Below are 21,520 nucleotides of genomic sequence, written 5' to 3'. Positions count from 1 at the left end.
TATTTTACAAGAGGAACAGTACCAAACACCCCATATGCATAGTTCTTTAACTAACTGCATGTTAATCTCTACGATATGAGCCATTATTTATTGTCAACAGAGAGAGAATTTATATGCATTTAAAATTTATATTTTTGCATGCATCTCTGCTCCGAAGAGCAGTTATATACTGCATATTAAAAAGGAAAATAATGTCTTAGTAATAACCTAATTTATTAAAAAAATGAAATATATTTAAAAAATAATTAGGAAGAACTCATATTTTCCATCGCAATAACACTTACTCTTTTCAGAGGAAGGTCTTTCGACATTAACAGATGTGATCGGTCATTAATTGTAACATGGTACCACCAGTGGGGATAAATGATGTTTGTTTATTTTTGCACATTTCTTGGTAGGAAAATTTTGCTGGGTGAAACACTTGCGAAACTCTCTCCCCAAATGACATGAAAAAATTGAAAAATTCTTTTAATTTTGTAGGAAACGAGCTCAGTCCTCCACAAGGTCTGGAAGGATAACGAGTGTAACCAATTTTCTACTAACAAAGATCACACAGAAGGAAGGAAGGAAGGAAGAATTGTCCTGGTACCATCCAGATACTTGTATATTCACCTCAGTTTTAACCAGAATTGTTGGAAATTACATTTTTATCTTTGCAGAATGTATGTTGTTTTCAAATGTCCACATCAACTGAAAAAGGACCGCATGTTTCAAGAAGTTTTGATACTAATTGTTAAAGAGTAAAACATGAGAGAATAACTGTTTGATTTTTGGGCCATTTCTGCTTCCGAGAAATTTCACTTGTATCAAAATGTAAAGCTAAAAGTGTACATTTATGAAATAAGCAGAAATAATCAAACAATAAAATAAATAAAGGTTAAAAATAAGAGCAATGAAGCTTCAAGCCAAATATGAGCAGAATTAATGAAGGTGGTAGTATAATATCAGGAAAATAAAGTTTTTATATTGTTCTCGGAATAGATCTCGGAATCCTGTTTATCGAAAGACTGCATACAGTTATTCACATTAGATTACATAGATATCTGCTTCGGACAGGAGTGGTCGGTGCGCCAATATAAGGTTATTCACGGCGCATGTTCGAACCCACTTGTATCACAAACAAAGGAAATGCTTTTGCATTATCCTCTAACTTTGTATCCATTTATTTTTATTCGTTTAAGGAATTGCGCAAATAATTAATGTGATTTGAGTTCATAGATTTCCAGTCTTTTTTTTTTTTTTTTTTTGATTTGGTAGTTGTTGGCGCATCGGCTGCTGTGGCCATATTGCACCTCCCAAGGTTTTTGCAGTACTTTGATCCAAGCCCGAGGCGAGAATCGAACCCGCGACCTTTGGGTTGCCGGGCAGGTACTTTACCCACTCGGCTAGCCCGGTCGGCTATTTCCAGTCTGTTTCTACTTTCACCTTGTACTACACTTTGATCATAGCCAAAAGGCCGAGAAGCGATTTTCACCTTGTACTGAGTGGCATCACTTACCATCAAGTGTAGCAGTATGCATATTGCACTCTTTAATTACAAATGAAACTTGCATAACTTCGCGTAGGATTTATTCATCAGGAATTGATTGATTCACGCTCTCTTTCTCATGGAGAGAACAAAATGCTATGGAATCAACAAATTGAGACACTCCATTTATTCTTGTTTGCAGCATTGAGCAACAGCGCTTGAATGTTGATTTAACTGGAATTTTTTTTACCACAGTTGACATCTTTTTAACAAACCTTACAAAATTATGTTTTGTTGTTGTAATTTCAATGTTTCTTCTCATACTTGCTCCAAAAGAAAAGACTAGGTATGTTTCCCTTATTCATGATTCAGCAATCAAAGAGAAGAAAACATTTGGCCAAACAAAGTAAAGCAAGGTTTTGTTTTCATTTTGTTTCTAAGATACAAATTCCAAGCAAGTTTTAAAAAAATAAATTGTACCATTTTGTTTAATGCAAGCTCATAAAAAATAAATAAGCATTGCACTTGCGCAATATGTAAAAATCGGCCCCCGTTCTCTATAGTTATGACACTGCAATGATATTATGTTGGTATTTCAATTGCGTACAGCGATTTATCATACAGAGCAAATTTCTCTAAATCTATTACATTTATACCAACTAGACTATGTTTTAGAAATTTTATATTAAAAACAGAAGAAAACCATAACTATAAAAGTGCAAAGTGGACAAAATAAAAAGCGCTAATTTAAGAATTACATTTTTGAGTGAGATGTTTCCACATTTCATCGAAAATGTAACCTTAGGTAACGTACAATCTGAAATGTACCTTTCCTAAGGATGTTCACATTAAATAAAACATCTTTCGTGCGTACAGGGTACACACGTTGCTTTTTTTACCACGTAGATTATCTTTTTTACCAAAAGTGAAAAGATATGAAGCAAATAAAACAATGTATATAGGTTTAAATTAAACTTCGCGAGTTACTTAAAATCGCTGAACTCTGATATGAGAAGGAATTACAGATCCCAACTCAGAAGAATGACCCCATGGAAATCCAGTAGACAAGGCGTGAAGAGAACATTTAACAACTGTCTAACAGGGATCAGAGGCAACACATACGCACACACACACACACAAACAAACAGTTATTTTGTTATTTGGTTTTTAGGAGCATTAGCAACTAAGGCCATATTGCTTCGGTACGGTGGTCATTCCCTGACCTTTCCGCATGCTCCGTATTTGGTGGCGACGGGCTCGAACCCCGGTCTAATCAAGAAGCATGTGCTACGCACTGCTGCTGCTCCTTCCCACCTGGCTACGGAGGCGCCCAAACAAACAGACACACAGAGAGAGAGAGAGAGAGAGAGAGAGACTGATTATCTTGAATTTACTCTTGGAGCAATTGGAGAAGTTTAAGAGAAATATTTGGAGCTCTTTCAACTAAGTCTTCCTGATTAATAATATGGAAGTTAAATATATTTACACATTTTGGATGGGAATGTTGTCTCCAACTTGTTTATCGTCTCTTGTGGGCTTTTCATGTTATAGTGAATAGTGGTGACGAATATGAAATTATTTGAAACGCTCAGATTTGTCCGAAATTTATCAATGCAGACACCAATATATCATTGGAATGAACATGGGTTCGACGAAGTGGTCAGAACGTGCTTATATTTAGTGAGGAAATTCAAGAAACTGCAGTTCAACGTAAGTATAACAACTTCCTGTTATTACAAACAGACTCCAGTACTTGCAAAAATAGACTTAATTCCTATGTAGTGTTGCATATCGAAATAACTGATTCTTTTAACACAAATGTGCATGAAATTTTTTTCCTAAAAATACGGATTCTCTTCATCTATGGCAAAAGTTAAGTTCAAAGAGTATGGACATTTTCAATATAAAATGAATTTATTTTGAAAATGTCCATACTCCTTGAACAGCAGTTGAAGTTCAGCAGTTTCATTTTGGATTAGGCATTCTACTGCAGTTCTAATCTTATTGACTGATAAACTGCCATACATTCAGACCTAGGTATTTCACTCAGTATAATAAGGCAGGAATACTTCATTTGTTTTGTTATTAAACCACATGATCGTCCATTTATACTTTGTGAATAGACATGGAAGAAGATTAAAAATTTCTATGATAATTCAGTTAACTAAACTTAGGAGTTTTGTTTCTTTTACACTAACCAGTTTTACATGATTTTGAATTTGATCGACATATTTGTTTCTGAGACGGATGTATACGTATATAATCTGATTGATTAAATACGAATAATTAGCTAATTTTCTTGAATTTTTTCAGTAACGTATCTAAATGACAACAGTGTAGAGTATTTCAAAATTTCATAGAATGAATGTAAGAGAATATTCTACAGCTAATAAGAAAAATGTTGCTAGAAACATTAACATATTATTCTTTCCGAGACACTAAATATCAACCATCAATTAAAAAAAACAGGAAAATAAATTTAAATAAACCTGAAAAGGAAAATATCGAAAGCATACGTTAAAGTGACTAAAGCTCCAAGTACTATTCATTTTGTTTAATGCGGCACAGAGCGTGACGATTCACGATTCCCTGGCATGCCTTATCTTTTCAGATCTATTCTTAGTTTTGGAGGTTTCCAAAATGCAATTTCTCATTTCTTCGTGATCAGACGGTTAGAATAAACTACAGATTCCATTTTACCCTACACAACAAAATCTAAGCGTGTGAGATCTCGTGATCATGGTGGCCATTGTACAGAGGCCGTTCGTACCAATCGGTTATTATGCTCCACATATAAAAAGACAGAAATAACAGGGGGAAAATGGGCGTGTGTACCGTTATGCATAAACTACATCCTCTACAGATTTTCAGGAATATATATTGTCTAACAGTTCCCACAAATTGTTCCGCAATAAAGGTATGCTGCTATTGAAAGACTTGATGGTAAAACATAAAGACAAATTAAGTTGTCCCCAAGGCCATCATACCAAACATTGAAGAAAAAGGTATATTGATAATGAGTACTGACGGTCGTAAGTGCGTTTTATTCGGTACACGTGTGAGTGTTTCGAGAATTGAGAATTCATTTCTCGTAAAACAAGAAAGTTCCTCGTTACTGAAAAACTGAGGATCACGCAAACATAGTAAAATGTTTATTCGTATTTTGTGGCAACAGTTCTTTCACTGTAAATTGATACAGTTGCTATTCATGTAATAATCTCCATACGCTTGCAGATGAAACATTTATGAGATCCGACAACCTCCTGGTACTTGTAGTAAGAGATCCTTATACAGCAGAAGTATTTGTCCTAAAATATTTGCATAGTCTTCCCTAACTGAGTGGTCAGGAGCGGAAGTGTAACAGCACACGCTCTTTGAGTAGACCGAGGTTGAAGCCCCTGACTGGTAAATGCTGTCGATTTGCTAACTCGCACTGGACAAGCGTGGCAGATTATGGTCCATTTCACTCAACATGAATTGTTGAGGAGGCTTCCATCCGGCAGTGTATTGTTAATGGCTGCAGTTTACCATTACCTTTTATTTGCATTTCGTCGAAATCTCCTTTTACCAGTGTTTATTTTTTTTTTAGATTGGCTGCAACTCGTCGAGTTGGAAAATTTTCGGAAAATTTAAAATCTGCAAACAGCAGCTACATAATTCCTTGAAACTCACAATAAATTAAAATCATGCCAGTTAACTTAGGATAAATAACGGCATTTGTCTTTTTCCTAATATCCTCTTAATATATGCGTACTGGAAACAATGAGGCAGTAGAATCTGAGATTCAAGTAACAGACACTTGGGCACTGCTAGTATGTAATCTACCACACTGGTTACTCACAATTGAGTAATTTACATCATTCATGCAAAAGAAAATACAAATACTATTCATGTCGGTGTTGGTACATATGTTTTGTACTGTTTGAAGTTCAGTTTACACAACTATAGTTTATGATATAAATTTGAACATAACTTTAGCCATTTTCTGGAATCTTGTGAGACATATATACGCTAATGGAAATTTGTCTCATTTTTAATTGTAGAACTTTTAGCTGCTTTTACTGCACGAAACGAACACATGATTCTGTCACTGAAAGAGTGGTTCGTTTCATTTAAATTGTAGGTGTACCTAACAAAGTGGATCCTCAGTTTTTAAATATTCATATCTTGTTTTAGCTTTGAAATAAAATGGTCAAAGTTCAAAACTCACCATTACGGGAAAATTATAATTGTTTTCAGATTTACTTGGTTGCTAAAATTTTTAATACGATTAAAGTGCAATCCAAAGTCTCAAAAATGTATCAGGATCAAGCATAAGTTATATTTTTTTATTTTTGTATTCTTCTACGCCTGTCGGCTTGTGGACAAATGCCTATTATCACTGCATTGCTTTAGAACTAAATTTATAGACAAGAATAAAAATCAAATTTTTATAGAAATTCAAAAAGAAAAACAATTTTTCCCTTTGCAGTCTTGTAATTTAAGATTTTTCATTTTTTTTGTATCCTATTTGTTAAATGATCCTTTAACGTGACAGTAAATAGTAAACCTTAACTGGAGCATCTCAGGTGCTTTCTCTTGTGAGGCATGATGTACAATATAATAATACGCAATTTAATTGTTTATAAAATTTAAATCAATGCTTCATCAATTATTATAATGATATAATAAGGATTTAATTCACAAGGAAATCTCTATAGAATATATTGCAAAAAACAGTATTTCAACATCAGCCAAGATTAAAATAAAATGTTCTACATTCTCCACACACTCTACCATTCTCCAATGTCTGCACCACTATATCGTCTGAAGGCGGTCCTGCTCCTTTTCCATTAAAGGCCTGCACAATGATGCTGTATTTAGTGAACCTACGAAGGTTGGTTAGATGACTCTCTTCTACGAAGCTTTCAGCTTTTACTTCCAACGTTTTGTAAACGTAGGTATCTGAAGACCCAAGAACTTTATAGCCGACATAATACCCTTTGATTGTTCCATAAAGGAGTTCTTTCTTTGGAGCCTAAAGAAAGGAAAATAGGGTATTTAAATTTTTACTGAGGCAATGACTCATTAGTAATGGTTATAATTAAAACATAAGTAATTTATAAAATTGTATAGCTATCACAGTAACGGACTCTTCTTTTCACAAACCATTCTCAATATCCCAGGGGTGTTAACTAGAAGTGCTATAAGGAATCAGTAGTGACCAAATATTTTTACTGGTGTTACCCAAACGACCCCTCATTTTTTTTCCTGAATGGTTCTGTCTGGAATCAAAAAGCTATAATCAGTCCAATAGCTTGGTGTTGATCTATCGCGATTTCTGAGAAAGTCTTGGTATGGCGAAGGCATTATGGACTGACTAAGAAAGTGCCATTCTGTAATCCCGCATAATCCCCCCCACACAGAATTCCCTATATTTATGTAGCTATAATGCAATAAATTCTATGCGAAATGTGAACTATAAACAATTACATACTAAGTTGTGATTGAGAGGTTTCTGTTAACCACTTCAGGATTCAATTTCTGTCAATTACGGGAATAATTTCTAAAGACTTCTTCAATCGAAGTTTAAGTTATCCGATCTCAAGAGAGAGGGCGATTTTCCCGTGAGTTATTCTGGATTTTCACAACATGCAGATCGGACCGTGAATGCACTCTCTTAGACACAAAAATTACCAATACAGATATGAGCAATTTCAACAACAGAGTTTGAAAAATCGAGGGTGTTGAAAGAATTAGGGTTCTACCATATTTAGAATTGTACAAAACACACGTGCTCAGGCCTGCAGCTAAATATCGTTGTCACAATGTATAGCCGTAGGCCTGAATTCATTGGATATTCAGTGTTATAAATAAAGAGTTCATTCCAGAAATTAAAATGTAACCTTTACTTTTCCGCAGCATTCTTCTTAAAATGATCAAATTCAGTGAAAAGCAACGGTCCAATTATGTTCAAAAGGATTCCACGGTAAGATTTTATGCACTCCTTAATTTCAATGGACAATTACTCGATTCAAACTTCGATTACACAGTCTGCTCTCTTTCAATACTCTACTGGTCAAAATTAGATAGCTGCCTTGATCATGCAATGCAATGAAAGTCCCCCTTTATTCTCTCTCTGCCTCGAGCCCTTCTTAAAATTGTATTTTGTCATTTCTAATACGTTATGTTGTTGTCAGACAAATCGTACTTAATCTATTGTTTGGTTACACTAGAAACAAATCAATTCTTAAAAATAAAATAAAAATTTCGTGTAATGTTTACTTTAACCGAAAGACGAGGTACTTTTCTCATTTCGTATTTTCTCGCGCATTAACTTATCTTTTCAAACAAAACGATCTACAAGCTACTCCCATAAGGAAACGCATAAGACAACTCTAGTAGCTACTGTTTGTATGCATGGAGACCGCACTTGTAAACATGTGTGTAAATTAACCAAAGAGGAGCTCTTAAGGAAAACTGACGAAAGTCCATAAGCAGGCGAATGTAAAGTAGTCATGAGACGTTAGATGCAGTTCCTATCTTTTTCAGTGTTTCGAACTCTAATGATCTCGCCGTCTTGATAAAGAACACAAAGAGAAGCCGAAAGCAATCAATCGTATCCTGTGATGTTTATTCTGACTTACGGAAGCCATCAGACGAGCTTTTTCCCCGATGACGAACAACAAACGAGTTCCAGACGAATCTTGAACACAGTAAAGAAAAACAAGTTCCTTTGATCAAATTTTCCACTTATCTTTTTCAGCCTACAAAGGTTTCGTGTTTGGCAATTTCTAAGGTATTGAGTAGCATCAGTGGAATAGACTTTTCATAATCTCAGAAAAATTTACTTTGGTGATGCTTATACAAAGTAATCCCGATTGTTGATAACACGAAAAAGAATGCACACAACATTACTCGAATTTAAAAGAAAGAATTCCTTTTAAAAGGATTCTTATTCGGTATAGATCTGGCCACAGTTTCGTACTGCAGACAGCAATATTAATCCGAGTTGTATTTTTATAAAAATCACCATATCTGTCTATGCTTCTAATAATAACGTTTCTCTTTGAACTCCAATAAAAAAACTAGCCGACCGGGCTAGCCAGGTGGGTAAAGTGCCTGCCTGGCAACCCAAAGGTCGCGGGTTCGAATCCTGCCTCGGGCTTGGATCAAAGTACTGCAAAAACCTTGGGAGGTGCATTATGGCCACAGAAGCCGATGCGCCAACAACTACCAATAAAAAACTAAATTTATAGTATACGATTCATTCAAGTAAAACAGTCTTCTGAAATAAATTTCGGAGATCCAGAGTACCAGCGACGTTGAGATATCGGCCCCATCAAGGAAGCAGCGCACATTCTTCCACGTGGATTTCTGCTGGCAAAACAACGTATTACAGCCTTCCATATCATATGCACAGAAAAAAAAAGGCCTTGACAGCCTTCTTCAGAGCAGAGCGGAAATGGAAGAGCAAGAGGGCTTTTAAAAAGTACTTGCTAATTTATTCTAGTTAATTCAAACCGACGCTTGAATCTATTACGTAACATTTTTTGGTATTAAATAGAAGCAGTTATTAATCACAGTGAAAGAAAGAGAAAGACCCCTCCATTATATATTTTTGCTTAGAAATGTTTAGTAATATCGTGAATCTCGCTTTTTGCGGCGAAACATTACTCTATTAGAATCTACATACAGCATTTTTTCGATATCATATGTGAACATCCAGAACTCCCTATGTTATGGTCTGGAGTCAAATCGTCTGAACGTTTCAACCCAAAGAAAGATAGCTCTATTCGCTGAGGGGAACTGTGTGTAACTTTTCTTTAAACTTGCTTTCATACATTGCAATGACTTTTCATTCAAACCAGAGTTCTTATAACCAAATAGACTTTACCTGTTTGGTATTGTGGCTCATCCACTCAGTTACCATGCCACGACAACTCATAAAACAAAACAAGATTTCTGTGCAACGCGCTTCTCTCCACTTTGTTATTTGGATTACATTTTGAGTTCCAAATTCATTTGCCACAAATAAGTGTTGTCCGAAAGTTGAATTACATGGAAACTGATGAAATCTGCATGATTTCCACAACAGTTCGTTCGCTAGCCGCGATCCAGATCAGTTTATACAGAGTGCAGTCACACTTTTAATGATCTAATCAGTAACACCAGGCGTAGTTCAACAAAGCAAGGTTTTATTCCTGGTATTTCAAAGATCACTTTGAATTTCAGCGAGGGCTTTCACCTTCCCATTTTTCTAGGTTAGAGAAGCACATGAAAGAAATTCAAAACCACTTAGATGATTTTCGTTGATCCACATATTTAGCCTTCTTCCTTCGCTAATTTCATTGCACCTAAGATTTCATTTTAAATATGCACGTTGATATTCATTCCTGTGTACCACAGGAATGAATATCAACGTGCATATTTAATGGTACGGAAATATCAATATCTCGCTTTTCCCTCTTGCATTAGTAGAAATAATACATAGAATAGTTATTCATTCTCACTCGCTTCATTGCTGTAGCACGAACATCACTTTTTCTGCCGAGCTATGTAAAAGACATTACAGAAGAGGAATCATCTCAAAGAATGACGACACATATCCGTTGATATAATTTTATTGTATATTTAGGGCTTCTCTGGACACGCCCGTCGAACAAATTAACTACTTATGTCCCGTTTCGGGGTTATTTAGGAGTAGGCAATTAGGCTAATGATCTGCGAGGGATAAATAATGAATAATTAAACTGAAAGAACATTGAGATACGATGGTGGGTGGAGAGAGTCCAGGAGAAACACGTGGATATGTTCTCAGAATTTCTTTATTAGTCAGAAAGGTCGCAGTAAGTCATGCTACTTCGTGTAATTAATCACCATTTTAGGATAATAGAACATTTTATGCACACAAGCTACAGCAGCTTTCTAATGCTATCAAGTATTTTCTTAAGTATTTTCGTAAGTATTTTCTTTTTCTTTTTGCGTCAGTAAAATATATACTGATCACGACCCATACCTATAGTAATAAAATGGAAAGATATGCGCACTGATAAGCACCCTGTTGATCAGCTAATCGACAAACAGGATTAATTTGGGAAATTAATCCTGTTAAATTAATCCATCCTGCGTACCAAAAACCAACAACTCTTTCAGCACTAGTCTTACAGAAGTGCGAAGATACAGCGATTATCCACATATTTATCCCTTGAATTTAATCTTTGCATCCTATAAGCTGCAAAGGTTAAACCTATAGGATTCGAAATGCGTGCTTTGAACGGGTTACTCCTCCAGGTTTATATAAACTTGCTCACAAACAAAGTGGTGTATATGGAAAGTGATCTTAATAAATCCATTTTTCTCAGAGAAAGTTTCAGAAAGAGGGCAAGACAATGCGAATTTTTACACTAAGGACTCAGAGGTATTCTAACAGTGACAAAGGTTAATGAGTTGGAGGCAAACCATTTTTCTTCTAGAAACGTCTTGTGGTTAGAGAATATTGCAGTAGTACATACGACTGAAAAGCTGTTTGTTGAGCAGTTTCATTATGTCATACTTCGTGAAAATATGCTTTATTATCAGTTGAGCACAGAAGGGTCGAGTTTATCAGGTATGAATGTTCAATACGTAGCCTGAAATTGCCGGCCTCCTCATGAGAAGGCTGTGCTTTCTTCCTTAAAAGCTTGAATTCTAATGTTTGAGATCTAGTTTGGTTTAATATAATTTATTATTTGTCTACCTTTTCTTTTTCCAATAACGGAGATGAAATAATTATATAGAACTTTGTTTTTCAGAAAAATCAATTAACAAGTTTTTGGCAACTCGGTCAGCCGGAATAATTACGTTAATCATATTTTTGTCAAGAAGATGAGTTGTAAACTCTTCTGACATAATGTAGTCGTACCACAGTATTCGAAAATATTTTGATGAAATCAACATGTATTTTTCCTGAAAGTTGTGGAGGACCTGGTCCTTTTTTTCTGTTTATACCCTTATTCGAAACAAATTCTGAGTTTCCAAAGGTTCTCGGGAACCACCTAATACAATAAACAAATTATGCGTGAAATGGGTCGCACAGTATTTTAGTTCATCCCCATTTTAAAATTAATTATCACCTATTCATGTGTTTACAGTGGGATACAAATCAAATGTAATAATCATCGTAAGAAAAGAGGCTTTGTGTTATCTTAAGGGTGTTTTTTTTTTTTTTTTTATTTCCATCAGCTATCTTAAAATAGGCTTTTTTGCTCGCTATGTTGAAGGAAATTGAAAGAAGCCTCAGGTAATTTCGCCCCTCCGAATTTAAAATTATATAGTAACAAAAGATAGTTTCACACTGATTTTAGTAATATTCAACGTTCTGTAATAATTTGTTTTGTATCTTCCTAAATATTTAACAATGTTGTACACCATGTAGTATGAATGTTATTAGTGTTGAGTACATAATTGTAAGTAAAAAATAATGAAACTAAAAATATAAACCTGTATCAACAAAAAATAATAATAAATTCTCTTTTGAGAAATACATAATTGGTGGTAAAGAATTTTTCTTCCAGTGACGACCTTTAATGTTTTATCTGTTTTGGTTCCTCAGAAAAACATTGGACGCTCTTGAAGTCCAGTTTACAAATACAATGATATACGCTACGCTGACATGCAGTGGAAGCATGCTGGAAAGATGCATTTACAGGATCACAGTGGCAAAAAAACAGTTTTGCGAATAAAAAGACGAGCATAGCTAATGCATATTATATTTTAATTAATAATTTAACCGCGTAGGTGCACAGTTGGCAAGGTTGCCATCTATAAGCATCCGGCGGACAGTCTTAAAGACTTGTTCCCCTACCTGACAGCGTATCTGTACGTGACCTATCTTACAAGTCATCATGACAAACTGTGGGGAGTGGAAAACAATGATGATTATATATTTATAGTTATTGTTTTATTGTTCTTATTTCGTTTTGTTCCCTATTATGTGTTTGTCCACTTTATTCTTATTTCCCCCACTTACGCATCTGACTTTACTTCCTAGGAGAATTCCAGATTCAAGGGAACTTCTCTATTATTTATAATTCCCTTCGGAAAGGCTGAGTGTTCAGGAATAACAAACTCACAATTTAATAAACAACAAAGTTTATTTACACACATATATATATATATATACAACATAATATACAATTGAATAAAAAACATGTAATATGTATACAAGGTTAATTCAAGGATACTTTGCATATATTATTCTTATATTAACAATCAATATGCTTTTCATCATTATACTCTGTGTTCTCGCCATTCTGTTACAATACACTGAAGACTAATCTTAACTTTCCTAAAGTCTATTTGTTATTAGTCTTTCAGTTGGACCAACAATTTTTCTTTAATACAAACACTATATTCAATTATCTATCCTTAAAACATTCAAGATTCTCACTATAAACTTTATTATCCTTCTAACATATTATAATCATTTGAACAACAATTTAATCTATTACTTATCTTTCGTTTCTCTTGCATTTTACAATAACCTTTTTGAATTAATTAAACTCTGTTAGTATATATATAATTTACTTAAGGGATAACTTATCAATCAATTTACTTCTAGTGCTATCACTGTTTTTCATTAATTAATCACTATACTGTTTCACTAACAGTCCTTGTTAACTTACAGTACTTAATAATATCTCACCTACTTCTATCTTTTTTCTTTCCTTTCCGGGGAGGTTCCAAGCTTTCCTGGCTCTCAGGGTACCTTCTAGGGATCTCTTTCATCAGCTACACCTGAATTAGCTACAGATGATTTTTAGGAACTCTTTGCTGCACTGGGACTGGCGTTCTTTCTCCACCTTATTAAAACCTATCACAAAGAAAACTCATAGGGCATCTCACCTATCTCCTTCTCCACTCCACTTTATTAAAACTCATCACAAGGAAAAACTCATAGGGTGCTCCCCTCGATTTTCTGCTCCACCTATTAAGAACTCTTTCAAGAATAAAACTTCTCAGGGCGTTACCCTTCTCTTTTCCCACCAGGACCAAACACTCCACTGTTAACTGACACATATTTCCTACCACAACAGAACCCTCAACTGTCCATGTTACTAACTCATTTTACTTATCTCGACTGCTGTGTCCGCTGACTATTTCATTTTCCCTAGCACCAACAAAAACTCAACTTAGAATCCCACTAACTCAATTTCCTAAACACCCACATAGCTCAACTCGGGGATCTGACTGCTCACATTTTCTAACACACTCAAAAAACTCAACTCTGTGTCTCTTTTCTCTCCGTGTTCACTCACTTTTTGTTCATCTCCTTTTCTGTACCGCCTACATATGTCAAATCTGCCCTAGTTTTCTGTTTAACCAATCTGACTCCTTTTATCAACTTTCTCTCTCTTCTTATTCGCTAATTTTAATCTTTCTCACGCTGTTTCCTTATTGCCCGATCTAACTTCTTATTTTAAGAACTTTGCAAACTTTCTCATGCTGTCAGTACCTTTGAAGTCAGCCGCTAATAGTTACACTGTAGCAGACTAATTTCCCACGATCTAAAAACTTGCCATCACCGACAGCCAGAGCCAGACTTCCATCTAATTCCCAGCGTTGTTCCGTTTTTACTGTCCAGGTGTAACCGATTAAAGAAATGTCCTGACAGCACATGGTCCACCGCGCTATTATTTACCAGAGTTGACACCTTTTACTAATAGCAGTTGCTACTCGTTTCTATTGTTTTGGTTTGCCTGTGTGAGCTGTGAGTCGGAGTGTCCTTAGCTTGCTAATAGCTTTTCACTTATCACTCCCCTTGTATAGACGTTGTCTAATTTAATCCCTTGGCTTGTAAGGTTCGCTCCCCCATATTGCCATATTATAAGTTTTACTTTAAATAAATCTCACTCCTCCACAAAATATTATATTTGTAAGATTTTACATCTTACAAAACCCCGCTCATCACCCAAAATACTATCAAGAAGGTTGTGAAGACCACTTTTCTTGAAGTCTCCACCACCGCCAATCACAAACAAGAACAATTTCGTATCAACGACATGAGCCACATCGTCCATTCATGTCTTGATGCCTGAACGGAAAATTAGATGGGACACGTCGAACTACGGATGTGTAAAAGAAACTTCGTCCGGGACATCCATTTCGCTAGTAGAAAAGGCAAACACTGCTTCTGAAGCTAAACAAGGCTGAAATCGGGTAAAATAATCTATCCACCCCCAGGCCTCTGCTGCAAAGCTCGACTATTACCTCTACCCGGGTGAAGGAGTAGAGGTCTGGCCTTCTCCTTCGATCCTTAATCCTTTCTTCTTACAATCCTCTCACTTTCTGTCCTTCCATTCTTATGGATTTATAGGGATGCCCCCTGCCGTCGTCTTCACCTCAGATAGCGGGGGTTTGCCCAGTCAGAGTATTATATTCTGGGAGCCTCCTCGCGGCAAGAAGCTTCAGCCTTCCAAGTTTTTCCTGAAAACTAAATGGACACCCTCCGAGAGAACACCAAACCTAACACCATTCACAGAACTTGCCTCTGCATTGTTTTTCTACTACATGTAGAAACTTGTGCTGCTGTGGGCAACCTTAGGTACCTCATAGACCAAAGCAACATACGTACATATTCTTTTAACCCATCGGACTGCTTTTAGAGAATTAGTGCTAATTTGGCATTTTTTTTCCTTTCAGAAAATTAACCTTTAATTAGTATTTTAAACAACCTTAAAAAGTTTTAATATTATGATGACAGAATTATTTGTAGGGAGTTCTACAATGCAGAGTTCTCGGTGGGATCTCCGTTTCACAAAATGCAAACCTCCAGAATTATTTAAATGTCAGGAAATTTAATCAACAGGGTAAGTGAAATGCTGCTTCGGAAATATTAGTATTGGATAGCATTGGAGACTCCGTTGATCTAATTTCTTGTAGAGAGGGCATTACCAGCCATCAATCAACTAAGGAACTCTTATGCAAAGTTTTTCAGTCCGACTTGCATTAAATAGCAACCTTGAGTAGGAGAGACGCCAAGCTAATAATCATCAGAACACCAATCGTACAAGTTAACCATTAGCCATAGCGTCCTCATCCACATGAAGGCATAAGAAAGATTCCTTAAGCGTGACGAAATAGTTGACCACCGATTACAATTCTTGAAAGGATTACTGATCGAATCTTTCGACAACTTTAATGTGCAATGAATTGAAACACGAAAATTAACCGAATACCACGCTTCAGCTATGAGAGGGGGGTTAAATGCTATAGGCTGCATGGTCAATGAAACGCCATTTGTTTCACAGTTGATTCACCTGCAAACACCGTAAACAATGTACCCGGTTAAAAACCGGAATGATTTAAACGCAAAGGCCGACTAATTAGGGAGACTTTAAAGAGTTAGTTACTAATTTATCGAGATTACCTTTAACGTTACTTATGACTTTCTCAAGATTTCAACGACTTAGTTCTTCTAGGAAGCGTAGCGATGCACGTACTAATTATACTGCTGTGCTGGAGCAAAGCACGTAATCCTGATTACAACACATCACCAACTTAATGAAATGCTAATTAGTCTTGCCGCTGCTTCGATGCCTACTTTCATTCTGCCTCGTGAGTTCTAAGATGCTGCATATAACCTTTAGGTAGAGTCGCAGCCTTAATGACTTATCCGTTCTCCACGATGGTGATATAACTTCCGAAAAGAGTATTAAACTCAATTTTTCTAATTTCTACTTTTTTTTTCGCTCTTTAATTAGCCGTTTTGTTGTCAAGTTGAAATGTTTAACGGTGACAGGTACGAAACTGTGCAAACTATTGCAATTCTGTTCCTGTCCACTGCCATTACTTAGAAAATTGTTCCACTTCCAATTTGCGGATGTTGGGGACTGGCAATATTCTGCTTCAAGCTAGTTTGCTTTAACGGTTAAATAAGTTACTATTTTTACAATAAATTGTAAATACCTTTGAAAATTAGATTAAGGATAGCTTTTTTGTATTACTTAGATTTAAAATAAAAAAAAAACTGCCTTTTAAGATTGAATTTGTGGATGTATCATATTCCTAAACACTCACTTTTTTATATACAAGACAACCTCGATGTAGTTAACAGTTGATAAAATTTTGTTCTGAATTAAATAGTATTATTTGGTTAGATTTTTACTTTTAACTAAGACGTTATCGGTACACGTATCGACATTTTTATTGATAAATGACTCCACTGTTTATTCATTGTCTGTGTGTTCGAAGAGATACTTTTAATTTTCCATTTTCTGTCGAGATTTAACATTTATTTTATATGATAGTAGCCAAACCCGCCTTCGTATTTTATCTAAATTGCTAGCAACACTTAATTTAAGAGAACATAAAATTCCCTACCTTCCACGAAACTTTGATGGATTGAGAACCAGTGGCATGAGCTTTCACTTTCAAGGGTGGCCCACCAGGAGCTGAATAACAAACAAGAAATGCGTGTTATAACAGTACAGAAGTTCCACAGTTTAATAAATAAATTGGTTAAAATTAGGTTGATCGGTCATATAAAAAGGATTACTATACGTTTTAAAAGAATATTAAAATATACTTTATGAGCATAAAATATAAGTACAAAGACAATCTTTGGCGCCTTAAATGATCTGACATCTTTACATTTAAGGACATACATGAATACGTTTATATTTCTATTATTCTTATTATATTTTGAGTATCTGATATCGACAATTGGGTTAAAAGACATTTCCCAAAACGGAAACTAAATGGCAGGGCCTGCCAGAGTATCTAAGCGATCCCTCTACTGTCTGATCTGCCTGTTTGGGGTAAGTATGGGCAACGGGGGGTTTCACTAGGGCCCAAAGGCTAAATGATCAGAGAAACAACATAATACGACACTACACTTAACAAACTTTACACTTTTTTGAACCTTGACAGAGTTCTATGGTACACGAACAGAGTACGCAACGCGCAGATGGGAGAAACCCCTGGGGCCGTCATATATACTAATTCTACTATAATATATTTGCAGTTAAATTTTCAACTGATGAGATTATAATCTTTAAATATCACTTATAATTTAGTTAAATATACTCTCGTTAAATTCCGCATTCAAATTGCGCTATATAAATTCTGAAGCCTATGGGGTACTTAGGTCAAGGGAAAATTAAATAAAGGTAGTCAACGTTGTGGGTTCTGTACTTGTGGATAATTTATTAATCGGTTTTTCGCAGACCATGTTATAAATTTACTTTCTATGTACTTATATAGTTTTTTTGGAAAATGAACTAATACATAAAATTGATTAATACTGTCATTGAAATGAATGTGATGCAAAGAAGCTTTCAAGCGAATTTGAAAGAATTAAATGTTTAAATATAAAATCAAGTCCACTGCCAGTTCATGTATAACAATATAAATTACTTTTATTTCGGATGAACATTTGTACATAAATGTACCTTCCTCGTCAGTTTTTATATGAACAACTTGACTCGGTTCACTTTTTCCAAGAGTGTTAACACCTATAAGTCTGAAGCTGTAATAAGTGACCGGCTGCAGGCCCCTGATTACTACTGACGAATCTGAACCAGCGACTGTAACATTCGACGTCTTGTGGTGCCATCTATCTGCGAAATAATGAAATAATCTAAATAAATGGTAAAAACGTAGTTTTGAATCACAGTTATTAATTATTACTAATTAATTAATTACAAAAAGACAGTTTTAGATTGCATACGTAGTGTATTAAATCAATTACATTCAGGACACATAGAATATAAAGAAGTGAAAGCGACTATTCGTTTATAAGTTATTTTTACTGGTGCTTCCATCTATTGACCTAGTTTTAAACTAATGTGACAGAAATTTTATCAGCAGTTTAAGCGTTTATAACGACTTTAGAGGGTTTTTTTCCCCTTTTTTTTAAATTATATAATTTTAAAAACATATGATAAAAATATGCCAGTTATAATAAGGAAGGAAAACAAATTTAAACCAGATTTTATAATTAAATATTCAGATTCTGCAAAATAAATGAGTTTTGTAATAATAAGACAATATTCTTAATTCAAACTTTACTTTTTAGAATCATTCTAGTAGCTGAGAACTTATCAGAAGGAATAATTAACGTATACAGACAGAGTTCATTAATTTCTTTAAACATTACATATTAGAAATTAAATTGAAAATTTGATTTTTTTTACAATTTTCTATTTTATGATTGGTATATTTCACATAAGTTACGTTTACAAACAACTCTTTAAATTACAAATTGTACTTTGAATTAGACAGTTCAATCGGTAACGTGAATTAATGATATTGTTTTTCTAAACAATATACTTTCATCTAATAAAATAATCATATTAGTAGCTAAGCAGAAAGATACACTGCCTCAAGCATAATGTCGATATTTTGTACTTTGAGTTAAGCGATATATTAAATATCTATGCAATGCTTTTATTAGAATAATATTATTACTATAATTATAATAAGAGAAAGTGTGTTTTAAACTATTAAATAAATATAAAAATTATTTTAAAAAGCATATAAATACACTTTGGAAAATGATATTAACGAGACTCTTAGATACGGTATTGGGTACACTGTCATTGTCCTTCCATACCGCTGAAAAAGGCCTGTGTTCATCTTGTCGTCCTCTCTGGAACTTCCATATACCTTTTTTACACCGGCAATTGGTTTAAATGCCAATTCCCAGAAGGGAAACTAGATGGCAGGGTCTTCAGAGTACTTAAATGTTCCTTCTACTGCCTGAACTGCCTCCCCTGGGGTAAGTATGGGCAACGGGGGGTTTCACTAGGTCCATGGCCCATTAGTTGGTTTCGGTTGAGTTCTTGATAGTGCAAAATTCCTCCATGCTAAGAGTAAAACCAACAAGGGATATTATACGTATATAAAATTCTCCTGTATGTGTAATACAATCCGTTGGAGTATATTAACTGAAACAAAAGTAGTAGTGTTCACAAGCCCCTGCAGAAGTATTTCAATCAAAACCACTCGAATTTAATGGGTTTCTCTGAATTCCAAGATAACTCTCGTCATATTTCCCTTTAGAAACAGAATACGTTTGTTATCAATTTCAAACAGAGCAATAAATGGAACTTTAATCTCACCATAAGATTGTGGGTTGAGATTACAGAGATCGAGCCAACATTATTTTGCACAAACTATGGCAGTCACAAATTTTGTAGGAATGTGGAGGTTTTTAATTAATTGTAACTGCGAGTAGTTGTGAACTCCAGCTTCGTGACGTTACTATTAATAAACGCAGATGAAGAAAACAGCAAAAGAGATCCTAAAAATATATCTACTGGTAAGAAATAAATTCTGACACCCCCGATGACAATGGGCCTTTTTCTGCTTGGTAAAGCAGAAAAAAGTCCACTGTCCATTGGAAGGGGTAACAGTAGGAGTGTAAATGTCATCGTTTTGTACCCTACTGCACGATGGAACACAACAAGCTTAAGTGCAGTGATATACACCCTAGGGAATACCGTGGGAAATCATCCAACCGTTTCACCACTTTTCGCTTCCCTTTGGGAGTTAACATGATCTTCCAGTTGGAAGCCCAACAGTTGTAACACTAGTGGTCTTTCACTTCGTTTGCGAACACAAACATTGGCAGTTTCCCTGACCCGCTGCACTACATCAACACAGGAAAACCTGTGCCTTCGGTATAGTTCTCTTTGTTTTACTCTTTTGAACTGGCCGTTTATGCAACTAATCGGCTGTTATGCATATTCTTCAGTGCGTATTTGGTCTCATATCATAATAAGCGATTGCTTTACGGTATGTTAAATATTAATAATTGCTGTGGATATCCTTTACTGTTAAGAATATTCTCTCTGTTCTAGCATTCTAAAAATGGCATTGTGTTAGAATTCTCAATTGTATTCGAATTTTTGTGACTGAAAAAAACTAGAAAATCTTAAACAGTATGGTCTTTTGAATTTCCAACAGTCAGATGTCCTTTTAATCAATTTGCTGTTTTGGATAAACGGAGTAAATAAATTCTGCAGATTATTTTAACACGAACAAGTCTTTCTGATAATGTCTTACCTCCTTCTTCCTTGTACTGAAGAATATATTCAGTTATGGGACTGTTTCCGCTGTACGGGGTAGACCAGACTATTCTTATGTTTCTACTGCTGAACTCGGCTACCTTTACATCTTGGGGACTATCGGGAGGTTCTATAAAAGACGAAGATTATCAACTATGCTAAGCGAAATATAAGTAAAGAGATTAAGAAATATACAATTGTTTAAGAATTCAGTGCAATACAATTTGTTTTTAAATCGTTTATTTCGAAAATGATTTTCAGTTTGAAACTAAGTTATGGATGTATATGCATTTCACCTCATCAGATAAAAAAATAATTGGAGATCTATAATTATTGTGTAGTTAGTATTAAAAAATGTATATATTATTATATTTTTAAGAAACATTAAAATACATGAAAATAAATTATTTTTGCAAATTTTATAACATTAGCAATTTTGAAAATATGAAATTTTCTTTAGATACTCCTTGCATTACAGTGCTGACATTTACAAGAAGCTTCAGGACTTTTAATCGCTATAATACTCAAAATACCAGGGTGTGACTCTCCCATGAATGGAGGGAAGATTTAATATAATCTTTCCGGGCTAAATCTTATACCTTTCGAATCTGCAGGAAAGATTATAGTTTGATTGACATTTATAACTCATTATGCCAGTATTAGTTAGTAAATTCGGTCTTTTCAAATGAGACCATTACTTTAAACGGATGTTCACAAATATAATGTTTCCATAAGAAACATTTTGTCTTAGGAATTTAGAGAAATCGCTGTGATATAGATGATTGGAAAAATTAGCCGAAACAATATGTTAAGACATTTGTATTTTACTTCATTTCGTAGTTCCACCGGTTCCCAAAGGTGTCACTGATGCAGTGAATCACCGTTCTCTTCTAAGAACGATATGAAACACTATTCCGTGTTTCCTTAAGCATCGGAATCTCTCCCAAGCTCTGCTCCATTTATCATTTACATCCTTGTGCCAATTGTGCAGATTTTGTTTTTAATTTTAAATTCTGACCGA

General features: G+C 34.9%; 1 protein-coding gene across 1 annotated transcript in view; it reads right to left on the bottom strand.

Moving 5' to 3' along the window:
• Positions 1–21,520, bottom strand: part of LOC150084459 (cell adhesion molecule Dscam1-like) — a 643,445-nt gene that overhangs the window by 116,904 nt on the left and 505,021 nt on the right. Inside the window, exons 14-17 of the mRNA XM_090376243.1 lie at positions 20,498–20,629; positions 17,881–18,048; positions 16,811–16,881; positions 6,245–6,485 (exon numbers count right to left, since the gene is read on the bottom strand). Coding sequence (XP_090232369.1) covers positions 6,245–6,485; positions 16,811–16,881; positions 17,881–18,048; positions 20,498–20,629 — 612 coding nt within the window. The remainder of the gene's footprint in view (positions 1–6,244; positions 6,486–16,810; positions 16,882–17,880; positions 18,049–20,497; positions 20,630–21,520) is intronic.

Source organism: Mastigoproctus giganteus, chromosome 6 (genome assembly GCF_048544385.1).
Source record: "Mastigoproctus giganteus isolate SK-2022 chromosome 6, ASM4854438v1, whole genome shotgun sequence".
In the NCBI taxonomy this organism is placed as follows: Eukaryota; Metazoa; Arthropoda; class Arachnida; order Uropygi; family Thelyphonidae; genus Mastigoproctus; species Mastigoproctus giganteus.
This window is presented reverse-complemented; position numbering and strand designations above follow the sequence as displayed.